Source organism: Mirounga angustirostris, unplaced genomic scaffold (genome assembly GCF_029215605.1).
Source record: "Mirounga angustirostris isolate CCGP_5_RB_7025 unplaced genomic scaffold, mMirAng1.0.hap1 SCAF_8, whole genome shotgun sequence".
In the NCBI taxonomy this organism is placed as follows: domain Eukaryota; kingdom Metazoa; phylum Chordata; class Mammalia; order Carnivora; family Phocidae; genus Mirounga; species Mirounga angustirostris.
The window spans coordinates 126,638,304-126,657,388 of record NW_026991716.1 but is presented as its reverse complement, the minus strand read 5'-3'; the positions used below and the strand labels follow the sequence as shown (position 1 = coordinate 126,657,388).

Sequence of the window (19,085 nt, the reverse complement as noted above, 5' to 3'; positions counted from 1 at the left end):
GCCCAATGTCAAATACACTGTAGACGTCACGCACGAATATGTTGCTTTTGAAATGGTCAGCACAGAATGCCTTTGACGCTCGCTGCCAGAACGTGCCTACAGCTATAGTATAGTGGAGACCCGTAACCACTCCAAGCACATTATTCCTGGTTTTATCAATTCTGAGAACAAGCTAATCTTTAAACAGAGAAGTAGCTCAGGACTTTTGAAGATTTAGGAACCGGTAATACTGGGAAATAAATGTTGCCAAATTCTAGAAAACTCATATGTGCAAAGAAATCAAACCTACACACTAAAATATCAGGGGGGTACCCAGACTTATGTTATTCACATAGCAATATACCCAAGTACTAGCTAATGATTCAATCCATTAACATTACAAGTTGTATAAAAGATTTGAAAGATAACTATATCCTCAAAAATATATGGCTAAACACTCCCTTCTACACAGTGAGTCTAAATATGCTATTGAGATAGAGGAAGTCTCACTGACATTTTTAGGAGAGGCTAGAAATCTGTAGACAAACACATTTATGGAAATTTATTATTTTAAAAAAACTTCTCGTCAATGAGGAATGTTTATCATATAAAGCCTGTACATTCAAAATGCCAAATGATATTTTAAAGGAAAATGATGCTTGGAGGGAGAAAAAAAATTCCACAGAACCAGACAACAGGCTGATTTCCAGAGCGGATATATAAAATGTAAAGGTACTCCTGGGGAAAAGAGAAGCAACGGCAGAAAGGAAGCAAACTTATAACACCAGGTCAAGTTGGACAGAATAGTCTGACATGAAAATGATATATTAAGTAAGCAACAGATACAAAAGTGTTAAGATGATTATATATAATATATAATATATGTAATTAATAGATATATTAATTATATATATATAGTTGTGATTGAAATGAATCGATCATGATTAAAAGCCATTGAAAAATGTGAATGAGTGTTTGCAGAGGCAGGAAGTGGGCAAAATGGGTGAAGGTGGTCAAAAGGTATAAACTTCCAGTTATAAAATAACTAAGTCATGAGGATGCAATGTACAGCATGACGACTATCGTTAATAATACTGTATCACATATTTGAAAGTTGCTAAGAGAGCAGATCTTAAAAATTCTCATTACAAGAAAAAAATTTTGTAACTATGTATGGTGATGGATGTTAACCAGACTTAACCGTGGTGATCATTTCTGTGGTGATACAAATATCAAATCAGTGTGCTGTACACCTGAGCTAATATAATACTATATGTAAATTATATCTCAGTTAAAAAAAGAAGTCAATGTACTAATTACAGAAAGAACCTCGAGGGGAGCATAGGGAGTTGAGATAGTATAATCTACAAGTAGGTACTGGAATTAGATTTGAGCAGTGGTAGTCCAAGCTTAAAAATCTGTAAGTCCGTTTTGGAAAAGAAGCTAAGTTTACCCTGTAAATGTCAAGAGACCAGAAACAGGCTTCATAAATGAGAAAGTGGCCAGAGTTACTCATGAGCTCCTAGCTTTGAACTAAGGCTCTCCCTATAGTTCATGGCCTAGCAGACAATGTGCCACTTCCCTGTGATTCTATGAGGAAATAGGCTGGCTAAGAGGGAAAAAATGGGAACGCGGGTGGCCTCTACCACAATGGGTGTGGTATCAGGAATAGCACTTCCCACATAGGGGAAAAGCCTTCAACCTCCCAATGCTAAAACGTGGGTGGGGGGCAGGGTAATACAAAAACACACTTACTAATCAGAAAAGATTCTGTTTTTATATTGGAACGGTGTGCCGGAGAAGCTGGCACGTTGGTCCCTCAATCATTTAGTAACTGATTTGTGGATAGGTCCCAGGGTTTTCAGAGAGGTCAGACAGAGTTCAAAAGGAGAAAGATGGTCCTCAGAAACCTCAAAACAGCAGCTATTTGCCAACTGACAAGGAAGGCTTTCAATATTGTAACAACCGTCCTGTCCTTTTCAGTGGTGTATCACAACTGATGTCACAATGGGTAGGGAGTGACTCATTCTGGAAAACCATCCAAACCACATGGCAAAGAACAGTATACGTGAGTTTAAAATATCTACAAAATATGAACCAAAAAACTAATGTTAAAAAGGAAAAAAACAAATTTAAAATTACAAAGGACAGTCAGTAAATAAATTTAAAAAAGAAAAGAAAAGAATGCAGCAAACTTAAAAGGTTTTTAAATGTTTAGAAATACTGAAAAGATAAAGGAGGGAAAGTTCCGCCTTGCAACAAGTACGGAAAGATATTAAGCAAACAGGGCGCCTGGGTGGCTCAGTTGGTTAAGCGACTGCCTTCGGCTCAGGTCATGATCCTGGAGTCCCGGGATAGAGTCCCGCATCAGGCTCCCTGCTCAGCAGGGAGTCTGCTTCTCCCTCTGACCCTCCCCCCTCTCATGCTCTATCTCATTCTCTCTCTCAAATAAATAAATAAAATCTTTTAAAAAAAAGATATTAAGCAAACAAACAAAGACAAGATCAATAGGAACAAAGAGATATTGATTGGAAAATTTTAGCAATGACAACTTCAGCTAATGAAAGAATAGACTAAATAAAGCCAAAGAAAGGAGAGGACTAGTGATTTAGAAGGTAGAATTTTGATTTTTTTTTAAATTTTTCTTAAAGATTTTCATTTATTTATTGAGAGAGAGAGAATGATAGAGAGAGAGCATGAGAGGGAGGAGGGTCAGAGGGAGAAGCAGACTCCCTGCTGAGCAGGGACCCTGACGCGGGACTTGATCCCAGGACTCCAGGATCATGACCTGAGCTGAAGGCAGTCGCTTAACCAACTGAGCCACCCAGGCGCCCCAAGAAGGTAGAATTTTTAAAATCAAGTGTTGGAAACAGACTCTTAACTACAGAGAGCGAAGTGATGGTTACCAAAGGGGAGGTAGGTGGGTAGGGGGATGGGCTAAATAGGTGATGGGGTTGAAGGAGTGCACTTGTGATGAGCACAGGGTGCTGTACAGAAGTGTGGAATCACTATACTGTACATCTGAAACTAATATTACACTGTATGTTAATTGAATGGGATTCAAATAAAAGCTTAAAAAAATAAAGTATTTGTATAGATAAAGAGATAGAAAATGGGAACTAAGCAAATGGATAGATTGAAAAACTCCAGTGTATGCCTAAAAGAAGGCCCAGACAGATAATACAGTTAAAATGGGGGTGGGGAGAAATATCTGGAAATATAACTGCTGAAAAATGTTCAGAATTGATGGAAGATATGTCTTCAGAGGGAAGAAAGTACATCAAGCAATAGCAAAGGATAAATGGGAGGTCAGGGGGTGGAAATCTGCGTCTAGATATATCAACTAAAACTGCAGAAAATTATGAAAATTAAAATCTATACACTGAAAGAAATGACAAATTACTTAAATATAAAAACAACCAAATTGACAGCAATAACAGTCACGGTAAAGGAAGGAAGTGATACCATCAAAGCTGAGGTAAAATAACTGTTGATCTTGAAATTAAGATCCAATTAAACTCTTATTTAAAAGTGAGGTAGACGGGGCGCCTGGGTGGCTCAGTCGTTCAGCGTCTGCCTTCGGCTCAGGTCATGATCCCGGGGTCCTGGGATTGAGCCCCGAATCGGGCTCCCTGCTCAGCAGGAAGCCTGCTTCTCCCTCTCCCTCTCCCCCTGCTTGTGTTCCTGCTCTCGCTGTGTCTCTCTCTGTCAAATAAATAAATAAAATCTTTAAAAAAATAAAAATAAATAAAAATAAAACTGAGGTAGAAACATTTATCTTAAATTACATAAAAACATTAAAATTGTGAGTTTACCATAATAGATTCCTATAAAAATATTGACTGAAGGATTTATCTCAGGAAACAAGGAAATGAACTCAGATTGAAAGTGTGGACTACAAATGAATCAATACAACATTTTGGTAAAATTCTAAAAAGTATTTCCTACTAACAAATAATGATAACAATAACTTTGTGTTTTTAAAAGCTATCAAAAATAAATGAGATGGGAGAGGGAGTTCTGATGGACACTAGTGTGCCTGTTTTTTCTTTAGGAATAATGCTGAGTAACTGTAAACTATATAGGAAAGTATTTAAAGATAAATGTGTTTTAAAAAAACAAGGATTGTCTTAGTCAGTTTGGGCTGCTATAATACCATATACATGGTACCACGGACTGTGTGGCTTATGAACAACAGAAATTTATTCCTCACAGTTCTGGAAGCCAAAAGTCTGACATCAAGGTGCCAGGATGGTCAAGTTCTAATGAGAGACTTCCTCTGGGTTGCAGATGGCCAAGTCCTCATTGTGTCCTCACATAGTGGAAAGAGAGCTAGAGAGCTCTCTGTCCTCTTCTTTAAAAAAAAGAAAAAAAGATCTATTTATTTATTTGAGAGAGAGAGAGTGCATGAGTGGCGGGATGGGCAAAGGGAGAGAGAGAATCTTCAAGCGACTCCCCACTGAACACGGAGCCCCACACGGGCCTCGATCCCACAACCCATGAGATCATGACCTGAGACAAAATCAAGAGTCTGATGCTTAACTAAGTGAGGCACCCAGTTGCCCCTCTCTCTGTCCTCTTCTTAAAAGGACGCTAATCCCACTCATGAGAGCACCACACTCACAGACCTCATTACCTCTCAAATACCCCATGTCCAACACCATTACATTTGGATTAGAGTTTCAATATACAAATTTTAGGGTAAACATTCAGTCCATTGCAAAGACACTTCAAGAAATAAAACATAAAACTTCCAAACTGAGAAAGAACAGAAAGAGTGGACTTGACATTAGGGCACAACTCAGTGTAAACTCTGCTTTAGGTAGACAGGACATTGAGAATGCAGAATTCTTTTAGTGAAGATCAAATCAACGAATCTGTCTGGAGACTAAGACATTTTAGAAAAATACTGTTTCAGAATGAAAAGGAATCTCAATCAACCAACAGTTCACTTATTTTTAACTAACATTTATTGAACACCTGCTCTGTGACAAGCACTGTGCTAGATGATAGGGTTACAGACTCATAAATACATGTCTCTGCTCTTGAGTTTGTTTTGGAATTCAAACAGGTAAACAGCTGATGTCAATATAATGTAGTATATGCAGAAATGGAAGCATTCACAGATGGCATTGTGCCCAGTGTAAGGCAATTGGGAAAACTTCCTGCGATAAATAGCATCTGAGTTGTTTTGAAGGATAACGAGAAATTTTCCAGGTTGTAAAAGCAGAAAGGGCATCAGTAAGAAAAGAGAATAGCGTAAGAGACAGTACAGAGGAAAGAAACAGCAGAGTGGGTGCAGAGAACTATGAGCTTTTCAGCACTGCATGAGCAAATACTATAAAGCAGTGGGGAAATTAGGTTGGAAAGAAAAATACAAGGTAAGCAGGGAGGCAGCTCCCCACTGAGGGCCTTGCTGATGAGCTCGGCCCTTATTTTCTAGATAGTGTTGAGTTCGCCCATTGTACAAAGATGAACATTATATTCTTAGATATATATTAAGTAACGTTTACCCATAATGGGCCATCAATTTAAAATAGGAAGCTTGGGGAACACTCAAGTTTCAATACAACTCAAAAATGAACACAAAGATAATAATTATGAAAATGTGACTTAAAATAATCCTCATCACATCTGTAAGTTACATTCTTTTAATTAAAAGTCTTATAACAAAACATCTCTACTACATCAAAAACCAATATTTAAGAAGATAATATATACTGGCAATTACATATAACTTGGGATTTCACTTTTAGGGAAAGAATTGTATCCATATTTGCAATATATTATTTGTGGATATATATTTGTAAATACTGCTTCAAACCCTCCCATCTTAATATTTAGAAATAAAATGTAAGATTTAGGTAATAAACCTAAGAGATGCCATGTTCATTTCAGTTGCAATAACAGGGACTGAATTTATCCTCCCACCTAAGGCAACCAAAAACCTGAGCAAAACACATGAAACTGGTTTTCAGACAGACATCAAGTGATGAAAGATGGTGATTTTGAAAAGATAGGAGCCAAATGAGGTGAGCTTTATAACTGCCTCAGCTTACGGTTGTGAGAGAGTTTGGGGCTGCAGTGCAAGGAGAGGTCATCCAGGCATATCTCAGCAGATTCCTTGACTGGAGGAGCAGGAGGTGAGAGTCTGGGGGAGACCATAGCAGCTAGAGTTTGCAGGACAGAGACCAGAACAAAGAGCTTCCCAGAAAACTACTGAGATCTTCAGAGGGTTACCCATTCCATATATATTTTTTTTTACGATATTTATTTATTTATTTGACAGAGAGAGAGGGAACACAAGCAGAGGGAGTGGGAGAGGGAGAAGCAGGCTTCCCCCCTGAGCAGGGAGCCCGATGCGGGGCTTGATCTCAGGACCCTGGGATCATGACCTGAGCTGAAGGCAGACACTTAACGACTGAGCCACCCAGGCGCCCCTCCATATATATTTTAGTATGAGTTTTTCCATTTCTGCAAAAAACAAAATCACTGATATTTTAATAGGAACTGCATTTAATCTGTAGATTGCTTTGGGTAGTAATGACACTAAAATGTCATTAAGTCTTTCAGTCTACGAACATGGGATGTGTTTCTATTTTTTTATGCCTTTGATTTCTTTTAGCAATGTTGTGTAGTTTTCATTGTACAAGTCTTTCACCTCCTTGGTTAGGTTAGTTCCTAAGTATTTTATTCTTCTTGGTGCTATTGTAAATATTGCTTTTGTCATTTTCTTTTCAGATTATTCATTGTTCATGTATAGAAATGCAACAGATTTTCATGTGTGAAATCTGTGAAAACAGATTTTTGTGAACTTTGTATCCTGCTACTTTGATGAATTTATTTATTCTAAAAGGTTTTTTGTGGCATCTTTAGCATTTTCTACATGTAAGATCATACCATCTGCAAACAGAATTCTACTTTCTCCTTTACAATTTGGATTATTTTCTTTTCTTGCCTACTTGCTCTGGCTAGAACTTCTAGTCCTATGTTGAACAGAAATGGTTAAGGTGAGCACCCTTGTCTTGTTCCTTATCTTAGAAGAAATGTTTTTAGCCTTTCATCATTGAGTATGATATCCTCCATGGGCTTTTCATATATGGTTTTATTATGTTGAGGTACTTTCCTTCTGTTCTTAGTTTGTTGAGTGTTTTTATCATGAAAGGGCAATGAATTTTGTCAAATGCTTTTTCCTAATTAATGGAGATAATTGTGTGGGTTTTATCTTTATTCTGTTTATATGGTATATCATATTGATTTTTTTCATGTGTTAAACCATCCTTGCATTCCAAGAATAAATCCCACTTGGCTGTGGTGTATATTCTTTTCACTACATCACTGAATTCTGTTTGCAACAATATGTTGTGTTAAAAGAAAAACAAAAAAACACCCTAGTAGCTGGAGAAAAAAAAAGATACATATTACATGCAGAGGAACAAAGTAAAAGGAAAAACAGCAAATTTCTCTTAAAAACAATGTAAGTAAATGGGGAATATCTTTTAAAAAATTAAAAGGAAAAAAATCTGTCAAGCTAGAATTCTACACCTAGCAAAAATATTTCTAAAAAGTGAAAGTGAGATAAACACTTGTTTCCTGACATAAAGAGCTGAAAGTATTCATCAGCAGAAAATCCTTAGCACAATAAAAAAATAAAAGAAGGCCTTTAAGCAAAAGAAAAAAAATGATACCAGATGGAAAATCAATAAGGCTGCAGAAGATACAGTATATAGAGCACTATCCAATATAGAACAATATCCATTAAAATTGACCTAATTGACATTTATAGAACATTTCATCACAACAGGATGCACATTCTTTTCAAGAACACACATTATATTTATGAAGATAGACTACAATTTAAGACACAGAATATCTCAACAAATTTAAAAGAATTCAAATTATAAAAAGTAATCATCCCTAACCAATGGAATTACACTAGAAATCACTAAGAAAAAAATCTGGAAAATTCTAAGATATTTAGAATTTAAACAAAACACTTATGATTAACCAATATGTTAAAGAAGAAATAAAAAAATAAGTTAGAAAGTATTTGAACTGAATAAAAATGAAGAAAACATTAAAATTTACAGAATGCTACTAAAGCAGTACATAAGGGAGAAATGATAGCACAAAATCCCTATATGAGGAAAGAATCAAAGTCTCAATATATTCAGTTTCTACATTAAACTGGTAAAATCTAAAGTAAGTAGAGCAAGGAAATTATTAGATCAGATCAACAGAAATAGAAAATGGAAAAATGACAGAGAAAAATCAATGAATCCAAAATCCAGTTCTTTGAGATCATCAAAATTAATCAAACTCTGGTCAGATTGATCAGGAATATAAGATGGAAGACACAAACTACCAATAACAGAAGTCAAAGTGGGGACATCACTACTGATTCTAGACATTAAAAGGAGAATAAAGAAATATTACAAACAACTCTAAGTCCATATATGCAAAACTTAGATGAAATGGAACAATTCCTTGAAGGATATAAACTAAGAGTAACTCACTAAAGAACTGACAGGTTGGATTAGAGATACTGAATATCCCTGTGTCTATTAAAGAAAGTAAATTTATCATTAAAAACTTCCCTACGAAGAAAAGTCCAGGTCCAAACAGCTTCACTGGTGAAGTGTCCAGGTCCAAATGGCTTCACTGGTAAAGTCTCCTAAATATTCAAGGAAGAAATAATACCAATTCTACACTACCTGCTAGCAACAACATGGAAGAATATGAAAATAAGATAAATATAATGAATGAAAAAAACCATACAAAGAGTATGCATGATTCCATTTATATAAAACTCTAGGAAAATGAAAACTGATCTATAGTGACAGAACACAAAAGAGGGGTTGCCTGGAGACTGGCATGAGGAAGGGATAGGAGGTAGGGATCACCAAGAAATCACAGAAACCTTTTTGAATGGTAAATCTGTTCATTGTTCTTAATCATGTTGATATTTTCATGTGTGTAGATGTACTTCAGAACTTATCAACACATATCCTTTAAATACATGGAATTTACTGTATGTAGAATTACATCAATAAACCTTTTTAGGGGTGCCTGGCTGGCTCAGTTGGTTAAGTGTCTGCCTTTGGCTCAGGTCATGATCCCAGGGTACTGGGATCGAGCCCCATGTCAGGCTCCCTGCTCAGTGAGGAGTCTGTTTCTCCCTCTTTCTCTGCCCCTCCCCCCCACTTGTGCTCTCTCCCTCTCTCTCCCAAATAAATAAATAAAATTTTTTTTTAATTTAAAAAATAAACCTGTTTTTAAAAAAGAAAGAAAAAGAGGGGTGCCTGGATGGCTCAGTGCATTAAGCATCCAACTCTTGATCTCAGCTCAGGTCTGTGATCTCAGAAATAAAAAGAAAACATGCCTGGGGATTATAAAAGGCAAATTAAGGAAATTCCAAACAACATACTATGATAGCAATATTATCTGTTCCTAGAGTCATAATATATAGTAAAATTAAATCCACATTGTATGGTATATTTGATTACTGAGTTATGTGCAATAAAATATATTTTGTCTACATATTTTGTCTTTCATGTATACCTATTCCTGGTAAATTAAATACCCTGAATAATTTGGAATTGGGAAGAAGTCAAAATTATCTTTATATATAATGAAAGTAGTCCATAATTGTATTAAAATGTATTTTATAATCCAATTATTAATAAAACATGAATAAATAATTTTTTAAAACTTAAAAACACATTAATCACATACCTTGCAAAGATGACAAAATGATTTTTTAAAAATTCTTAAATCAATTAAGAAGATTAAATAACACAATAGAAAATGTCTAAGAGTTGAAACCTTCAAAGAAAACTTTAGCTGGTACAAAGTCATTAGAGACTTTTAAGCAAAAAAAAGAAAAAATCAGAAGCTGATTTACATATACACAGTTCTATATGTGCTTTAATTAGATTATTTTCACTGTGGGGATTACAACTTCAATACAATGAGGGTTTGGAATTTTGCCATTGTTTTCTTCAAGCATGCTGTTCAGAGTAAAGACACGATTTTATTCATAGTGGGAGGCAGTTTATTTGTCCACTGTGCAATCAGCATGCGTTCTTAAGTAGTGTCAGCTAATACCCCGAAGGAATTAGAATATGAACAGAATTACACAATTGACTTAATTTGGGTTGGGGCATTCTGAGCCCTACTCTTCAGAAACCTCACATATGTAAGGAAATAAACTGCGATCTTAAAAAATTCTCAATTAAAAATAGTTAAAGCCAGGTTGTCGTGCTGACCTTTTATTCCCTTGGTTTTATTAAAATTAAATAATTGGACACTTAATTTTAAAAGTTCACCATTTATCTGTTTTTTTCAATACATTGTGCTTGAGTAAATACGAAGATCGGTTAAGACTCGGTTTCAGTTTTCAAATAACTTAAAATTAGTGAGAATCAATACACACAGTATGAAAACTGCAAAGGCAAAAGTGAAAGGGCTTAAAAAACTTAAAAACCATGTGCTTTATCAGCACAGAAGAGGGGGACAATGGTTTCCAACTTAGCAAATCGATGATGGCTGCAAGAAAAAGCAGGTCTTAAGATATTCATAGAATGGCAGGGTAGGCTGAAAGCAATTATAAGCAGAGAAAAGAGGATGGGGAAAGGCACAGAGGTAGAAAAGTGGAAGAATGTCCATTGTATGTTAGTGTTGGGTTGGTAACAGAGAATAGGAGGGAGTCAGAGTGGGCTATGGCCCTGCCAACTAGCTCACGTGCTTTCTCTCGCTCTCTCTCTCTTTTCCTTCCTCCTCCCTTCCTTCTTTCTTTCTTTTGTAAAGCAGGAACATCCTACTAGTGGAATAGTGTGTTGAGAAGATTACTAACTGTACTGCATATAAAGAAGATCGGAAAGAGACTGAAGGAAGAAAGCAAGGAAGTTGGAATGCTTTCTCGGTGCTTCTATCTGGAGTTATTAAAAGGCCCAAACTAGAAAATGACAGGGAAGAAAAGGAAGGGTGAGCCAGGCTAGAGAAGCAATTTGAAGGTAAAATCAAAAGAACATAGAGACCAACTGGATGCAATGGGCGGACAGGGGAAAGTCAAGCATGACTGAACTTCGGAGTGTAAGCGAGGATGGTAGTAAGATTCTTTAAAATGAACCACGCGGGAAATACGTACATTTGGGAGAAAAAAATGACCTCCATTTTGGACATATTTAACTTGGAGCAGTAGAGCACCTCCAAGTGGATTTGTCCACTTGAACTTGAGCTCAATTACATGATAAGGACCACAGATGCTAATTTAGTCCACTTTAATCAGCAATGACTGTTTTAGATGATCAAAAGGGAGATAAGAGTGTCAATGAGAGAAGTGAGTAAGACCACTGCAGAATGACTTAGGCAGGCCATGATTAATGATCAAGGCAGGGGAAGGCCAGGGAGAAAAGAGACGTCTGGGAACAGGGCAAGAGAGGTGAGATTCAGCCGGGGAGCCACATGCTTCCCTGTGAGGCCGCTGAACTCTCTGGAGAGACAGGAGGAGCTGGGAGAGCAGAAGGAGAGGCCTCTGAGTCCGCTTCTCTGGCCCCAAGTTAAAGTACCCAGGGCACTAGGACCTTACGCTTCTGCCATTTCCCAGGATCTGACACCTTCCAGCAGCAAAGCTGATATTTATAAAGAGCAAGCACAAAACATGTTTGTTTAGTTTTTTTTTTTACTGCAACTCCAGCTAGTTTCCTCATGACCTCATTCTCTGTCGATGGTGCAAACCAGTCCTTAAGTCCTCCTGGACTTTGACCCAGAGTGAAGCAAACATGGGGCTGATTCATTCATTATAACAGTATGTAGAAAGGGCCCTGTTAGCCCTGTGTGCAGTACAGCCTTCACCTTTGACCTTGACTTTACCTGCTTACACTCTCACTGTGTTTCTGGCTCATACCTGGGACCAAAGCAAGCAAAACAACTCAAGAGTTCCCGCTTCCCCTCCTTTTGCCTCCGGATCTACAAGGTTTTACGAGCTGGAGACTTTCTCACTAATTTATAACTAACCTCAATAGGTTTCCTCCCCTCAGATTCAGTAGGTAGCTCCTCCAAATACCCTCCTAAGCAGTTGCACTCAGAAACAAATGCTGCAGAGAGTCTGAAGATGAAGAGAACAGAGAGGCTCTGGGCTGACCTGGCCTCTGAGAGTCTCCAACGGAGGCTGTGGATGGCAGCCACGACCCCGAAGAAATGAGCGTGGAAAAGGCATGCTGATTTTTTTAAGAACTACCACCAGAGTAATATATGTAAGTTTGATATTCATCCTATCAGAAGGATGGCATAAAAATAATTACAAAATACTTGGATCACCTCATTTGTTTTGACACCAGCAAAAACAAAAAACAAACAAAAAACCCCCATTCAAAATAGAAGTATGTTTGCTTTAAACACGTGGCATGTGTGAATGCAGTCCTACGAATTAGCAGAGTTGCAGTCCCGAACTTGGAATTAATTAGCCTGGACCTATCCTGAAAAGGAATGTTAACACAATTTCAAAGACCTACTTGGACACTTCTTAGGACAACATATGGGTACCTTTGTTGAGGGTGATAGTGATATTTCTATCCAGTCTTTCGCATTACACAGAACATATCAAATTATACAACTCATATTGAAGACTTATTTTTAATGTCTTAGATACACTTTTTTAGTCATTTTATCTCACACCAAGTAGTATAATCAGTTTAGAGATTATGTAATCCCTTGAATTAAATAACCTGTGACCTGGAAATGTCAAAGAAATATTAAAGTCAATTAAAATATTTTTAAATCATCATCTTTGATAAATGCAGTATTAGTTTGCACATCTCGAAGCATTAGCCACAGTGCTACCAGTTTCAAAGTACACATCTGATTATGTTTTTAGGGAACAATGAAATACAAATTCCATGAGTTTATAAACTTAAATCTTTTTAAGGTAACTTCTACTTCTCTAATAATGTTACTAAGTCAACTTTAGAGGGAACCATTTCTTCTCCAAAACTAAACAAACTAAAAATTGGGTGATCTTAAAAAAAAAAAAAAAATAGATTTCACTGCCAGAGATGATTCTTAAACCATATCAAATCTTAATAAATTCTTAAATGCTCAGATTAGGTTTATTTTAAAGGGAGAGCCAGTGGCATACCCCAGGACGAATGCAGAACTTCCATCTTCATTAAGCAGAAATTTGGGGCTGAGATTTTATATTTAAAGATATGCAACAGACATTTACATAATGCCCTGGGGTGCGCCAAGGGTTACCCTGTGTTCGGGGGTATGACCGACAGGCCCTCTTCCCTCTGGGCTCTCGAAGCCTCACTCAGGTTCTAACCCAGAAGGCTTTATGACCAAGCCATCAGAAATTTGTCATATAATTTTATTTACACTTTTCTCTTGGCTTTCCAGACAGGGTGGCATCATTACCTGGACATTACAACAAACATTACCACTGCAACTGAAGATCAGAAATTTGGCTTTTGTGGTCTTTGACCACAAAATTGCCTTACAGATCAGCTCTGCACCCATCTTTAAAAATGTCCCTCACTGGGGCAACTGGGTGGCTCAGTCGGTTAAGCATCTCCCTTCGGCTCAGGTCATGATCTCAGGGTCCTGGGATCGAGCCCCACATCGGGCTCCCTGCTTGGCGGGGAGTCTGCTTCTCTCTCTCCCTCTGCCCCTTCCCCTGTTCATGCTCTCTCTCAAATAAATAAAATCTTAAAAAAAATAAAAACAACAAAAATATCCCTCACTAGTAGCTGGAGGGGAGGTGGGTGGGGGAAAGGGATAATTGGGTGATGGGTACTAAGGAGGGCACCTGATGTCAGGAGCCCCGGGTGTTATATGCAACTGATGAATCACTAAATTCTACCTCTGAAACTAATTTAAAAAAATGTCCCTCACTATCATCGAGAGTTCCCCTTTAACAATGTCCCTTACTGTCATCGAGAGCTCCCCAAATCAGGTATTCCCCATTACCTCAGAATACCACTCATTTCTTGCTACTATGATTCTTAATCCATCATAAAGTCCATGCGGACAATTGTTGAATTATTCTTCATAAATCATCATTTTAATATAGAAACACATCTCTGTTTTCCCTTACAGTTCAAATCCCTTAATAAAGTTTAAATCCCTGAATCTGTCCCTCTCATTCTGCTGCATATTCATTTTAGATGCTTTGGGGACCAGTCCATTCAGACACAGACTCTACACCAGCCATCTGGTTGGCTTTCTATGCCGTACACAGCCCCATAGCCTGCCTGACCATCTCACTAACCTGTGCCTTCTGAACTGGGGATTAGCTGGTCAAGGAGTGAGGACAGACCAGCTCCGGTTGGAAGTGATCTTTCTCTCCTCTCCCTCATAGAGCCATCACTATAGGACTCTCATGATGTCTCTCATCTAATCCCATGCCAACATCTGGCTCCTTCAATTATTTCCAAAAAGTACTCCCTGACCAATGTGGCATCATCATATACTTCCTAGTTACTGCTGTGTGATGTTTTTCCTCCCAAATCACATATCCCTGGAGAGAAGTTACCATGTTTCACAATTCCTTGTCCTCTCAGACCTACCAGTGACTTGGGCATGAGAAATACTCATTGAACAGTTGAGAAATGGACATAAAGAATAAGCTTTCCTCTAAGGAAGCTTCTGTCACAGGAGCTAACCTTTTTTTTTTTTTTTTAAGATTTTATTTATTTATTTGAGAGAGAGAGAGAGAGCGGCAGAGGGAGAAGCAGACTCCCCGCCGAGCAGGGAGCCCGATGCGGGACTCGATCCCGGGACTCCAGGATCATGACCTGAGCCGAAGGCAGTCGCCTAACCAACTGAGCCACCCAGGCGCCCAGGAGCTAACCTTTTAAATTTGTTAATTGACCTTAGTCGCTGGGGTCCAGAGAGGTCATCCGGGGAAACCACAAAATTCAGTGTGAAACCTGCTGTCTTTCTTACCTTTGCCTTCCTGTGTGGAGCTGTGAGGACAGGACATGGTGCCATAGGGCACCTTCCGACTCTCTTATGGGGAATTTCTTCCCTGATCTCTGAAGGTGGAAGAACATATTATCTACCAACCACTGTGGCATGTTTTCATTTAATCTGCTCTCCCTCTTGAACCTCTGATAACCAAGAACCCACTTAATTTAATCCTCAGTAAGATATATATTCTTCTATTTTATGTTGCTTTTATAACACTGATCACAATTCGGCTTTTGAAATAGTCCTGTTTTCAAATTTTCATATGGACTGATATGTTGTTCTTTTTTGAGAAGTCTATAAAATATTTAGATGTGCGTTTCAGTCAGTAAGGTTAGATTATTGAGCATTATGAAATACATTTCATTCTCTTCTGGAAAGAGGGTTAATGATATTTCATCATCATTAAGAATCTAGAAGGTTGCATAATTCTTGTTAGTTTAACAGATTATCTGTTTGAGCTTGGTTTGAATGTGCTATTGGAACTGAAACAAAATTTTGTTTATTATAAACACCAAATTGTGTCTCTATCTCAAACTGCCCATTAAAGTTCCAAATAGTTTGGTGTTTAAAAGTATAAGCTTTAACACTTCTAATAACTACTAATACTTAAAAGGCATACTTTCTTTTCTTTCTTTTAAGTTAGCCATGATCTACACAAAGGCTTATATTTAGTACTTCCAAGAAAATCAAAGTTTTGACTTAGTGTCACTATAAATCCTTCTAATAGCATCTAACTAATGAAAGTATCTTTGACTCGCCTATTAGTTTTCAAATTGATTAAGTTAGACTGGTTTATAATTTCTAATTATCACTAGATATTTGATAATGAAAGTTAAAATTTGTGACAGTTGTTATGACAATTATTGTTCCTGAAAATAGAATTTTAAAAAGATAACTTCTACTGGAAAAATGACTTAAATTGAAGTGTTAAATACTTAACTGTAACAAAATTCCCTCACCCACTGTGGACATAGTGAAGTTCTTTTAAAAATCTGATGAAGTCATGCAAGTTTAGAGCTGGAGGGAAAAATAAAGCAGAAAAGGGAGGACAGAGGGTGTTGGGTCTTTAATTAGGTGGTTCTTCATTTAAAGAAGAAAAACACTGAAAGTCAGAATAGAAAAATGACATGTCCAATATCACAAAAAAATAAGTGCCAGAATGAACCCTATAAAAGAGATTCCATCCTTCCTGAGACAGGAAAATAGACAAATGATAACAGGTGAATCTAAAGACTGACAACTCAGTTACCTGGCATAACTTTTCTTGGTGATTCAAAGTCATATTGATGTGTGAATTTGGTCAGAGCTGGACATAGATGACTCTGCTTTCTCAGTTGTAACATCTCAGTTTTTGTACTTTGCCATCAGCAGATCAGATTAGAAAGGGAAGGAGAACCAGGCTTTAATCCAATTCAGAAGAAATGGAAACCAAGCTAGGTCACTAAACTATGAGCTCACTTAATCAACAAGTGGAAATGCTCAGTAATGGCCACCACTCTAGGCAAGAGCCAGACATGGTATTTGTCCCCATTAGGACACATAATTTGAGGGAATAAAAGAGATATGCTGGAGATTGCTATTTTCAAGGCTCTGAAGACCTTTACTCTCATTTCCATATCTAGGACCATGTTAGAGTTGGTTGCATTTATTGGATGTGTAACCATAAGTTACAGTAAAATGATATAGAAAAGCTTACTGTAAATGTCCCCAGCCTATTTCAAGTGACAATTACACTGAAGGCTTGATAGACTTTGATCCCTAGGCCCCATGCTGGGTGACACCTTATCTTTTGATGATGACTTAGCCTGGTACCTATGATTAAATTTTCAGTAAAAATTTTGGAGGGAGACTTGATTTATAATAAACTTCACATTTTATCATATAATGCTAAAGCAAAATCTAATGGTTTGATGTTTAATGCTCAATAGTTTCTAGCAAAGCCTAGATATTGTATAACTATTTGCTTTTACTCTTCTATTTTCATAAATAGACACATACAGTTTTATTGATATAATTTCAACTCAAATATTTTCTGGAAGAAATGAACATGTTGGAAATAACATTATCATCTCAAAAAGAAATGGGAAGTACTCATGAGGAAAGAGTTACAATCTTACCAGCAAGCACCTTGTCTCTCTCATGTGACGCAACCATCACTGGCCCAGGCCATGAACTGTGATTTATGGTATCTGGTTTGGTCAGTTTTTTTTTTTTTTTTTCCCATGGGAGTTAACAATCTCATCTCTTTCAGGATATAAACTCTCTAAAGTCAAAGATTTTCCCCAAAGCTCCTTAAGAGTTGTGAGTCTTCAACGTGCATTAATTATAACCATCATTGACTAAGGTTTGTTTTTTTTTTAAATATTCAAAAATTCTGTTGCAACCCTGTTATAAACTCTTATTTAATTACTGTCATTCATTCATTAAATAAGCATTTTTGAGTGTCTGCTATGTACAATCCAAGAATCACTTGATTCAATAGTGTATAAAATAAAAAAGAAGAAGTTCTGTCCTTATGGAACTTACATTCTATCAGGAAGATATATAAATAAATATAATTTTTAAAAAGTAAAATATATAGTATGTTAAATGAATAAAAATTTCAAGAAAAATAAAGCAGCAGAAGAAAATAGGGAGGGATTTTTTTGGCTTTCCCAAGAAAATAGGGGTTGTGATTTTAAACCAGTTGGCCAAAGAAGCTGACACAAGAAAATGACATTTAGGTACACACCTAAAGGAGGTGAGGGAGAAAACCATATAAAAATCTGGGGGGAAGAACTTACCAGCAGTGGAAATAGCAAGTGCAAAGGCTCTGAGGTAGGAACAACACAGGGGTGTTCCAGGGAGTGGAGAGGAGACTACTATGTGAACAAGGGAGTGGTAAAGTTAGAAGAGTAATAGGGGTCTGATCTTATAGGGCCTTGTAAGACTTGGACCTAGAAGAATGGAAATCATTAGTAAATGCTGAAATGACCAGACTTACAAGATCTTGTTAAAATCACTTATGTATGTAATATAGTGCCTGGAATTTAAGTTAATAAAATGAATGGATTATCTGCTAGGTAGCTGGAAGCCTGCTTAGGAACAAAAGCAGAACTGGAAACTAGAGAATCAGGAACATGGGGGTGCGTGCAGGAAAGGAGTTACATCAGTAACATGAACTATATATTTATATAGTTTTAACTTTTTAAAATTATTTTACTTCGGATGTCATCTGATAAAAGTTCTTTAGTTGTTGGACGAGGCCGATAGAAACTAGGGACTCGCCATTAAGCGTTGAGGTCAAAGTTCTTTCTGTCTCTCTAGTCTGTGTCTGTCTCTCTCTGTCATTATTGGGGCCAGGAAGATGTGACCCTAACTGGACATCCTCTGAGCTACGCCTCTTTCGTCAGGCAGCTGCACCCCAGGACGGGCCTGGATGGGCTAAGAAGGAGGGGAGGGGCGGGAAGAGTGGGAGTTTCACCGAGGGAAACCCCAAGAAGTGCAGCTGGGCACCTGAGGCAGGGAAACCCCAAGAAGTGCAGCTGGGCACCTGAGGCAGGGAAACCCCAAGAAGTGCAGCTGGGCACCTGAGGCAGGGAAACCCCAAGAAGTGCAGCTGGGCACCTGAGGCAGGGAAACCCCAAGAAGTGCAGCTGGGCACCTGAGGCAGGGAAACCAGGGGCTCTGGGAAGGGGGCGGATGGAGGCAGGCTTGGGGAAGGAACGGGAACAAGAATCTCCCAAAAGAGAGAAGCTGCGAGGAGGCCAGTCCCACTCCCGCCCTGGCAGAGCTCGCTGCCGGGAAGAAGCCCCATTTCCAGGGGTAAGGCCAGGGGTTAGGCCGGGGGGGGGCAGGCAGGCAGAGGTCCCTTACTCTTTAGATTTATCCGATCCGTGCGCCGAGTTGATACGATGCACCTCTTTCTTTTTGGTTTGTTTGGAGGCCATGGTAGAGGCGGCCCCGGGCCCCGGGCCCCAAGCGTGGACAGAGCTGTGAGCGAGGAGCTGGCTCCGGGACGCGCTCCGCGACGCTGTTGTCAGGGAGACGGCGGCCGAAGGGCCGCAGCCGAGGGGCGGGTCCCCCGCGGCTCTAGCGCCGCGGCTCTGGGGGCGACGACTGGGGACGCCCGAGCGGCGAGCTCGGGTCTCCACATC

The 19,085-nt window shown here is 38.3% G+C and overlaps 1 protein-coding gene across 1 annotated transcript in view; it reads right to left on the bottom strand.

Annotated features, from left to right (window-relative positions):
* The window catches only part of ADGB (androglobin), a 149,631-nt gene extending 130,753 nt beyond the window's left edge, over window positions 1-18,878 (bottom strand). Inside the window, exon 1 of the mRNA XM_045865707.2 lies at window positions 18,805-18,878. Within this exon, the coding sequence (XP_045721663.1) occupies window positions 18,805-18,878 (74 nt within the window). The remainder of the gene's footprint in view (window positions 1-18,804) is intronic.
* Between the last annotated feature and the right edge of the window lie 207 nt (window positions 18,879-19,085).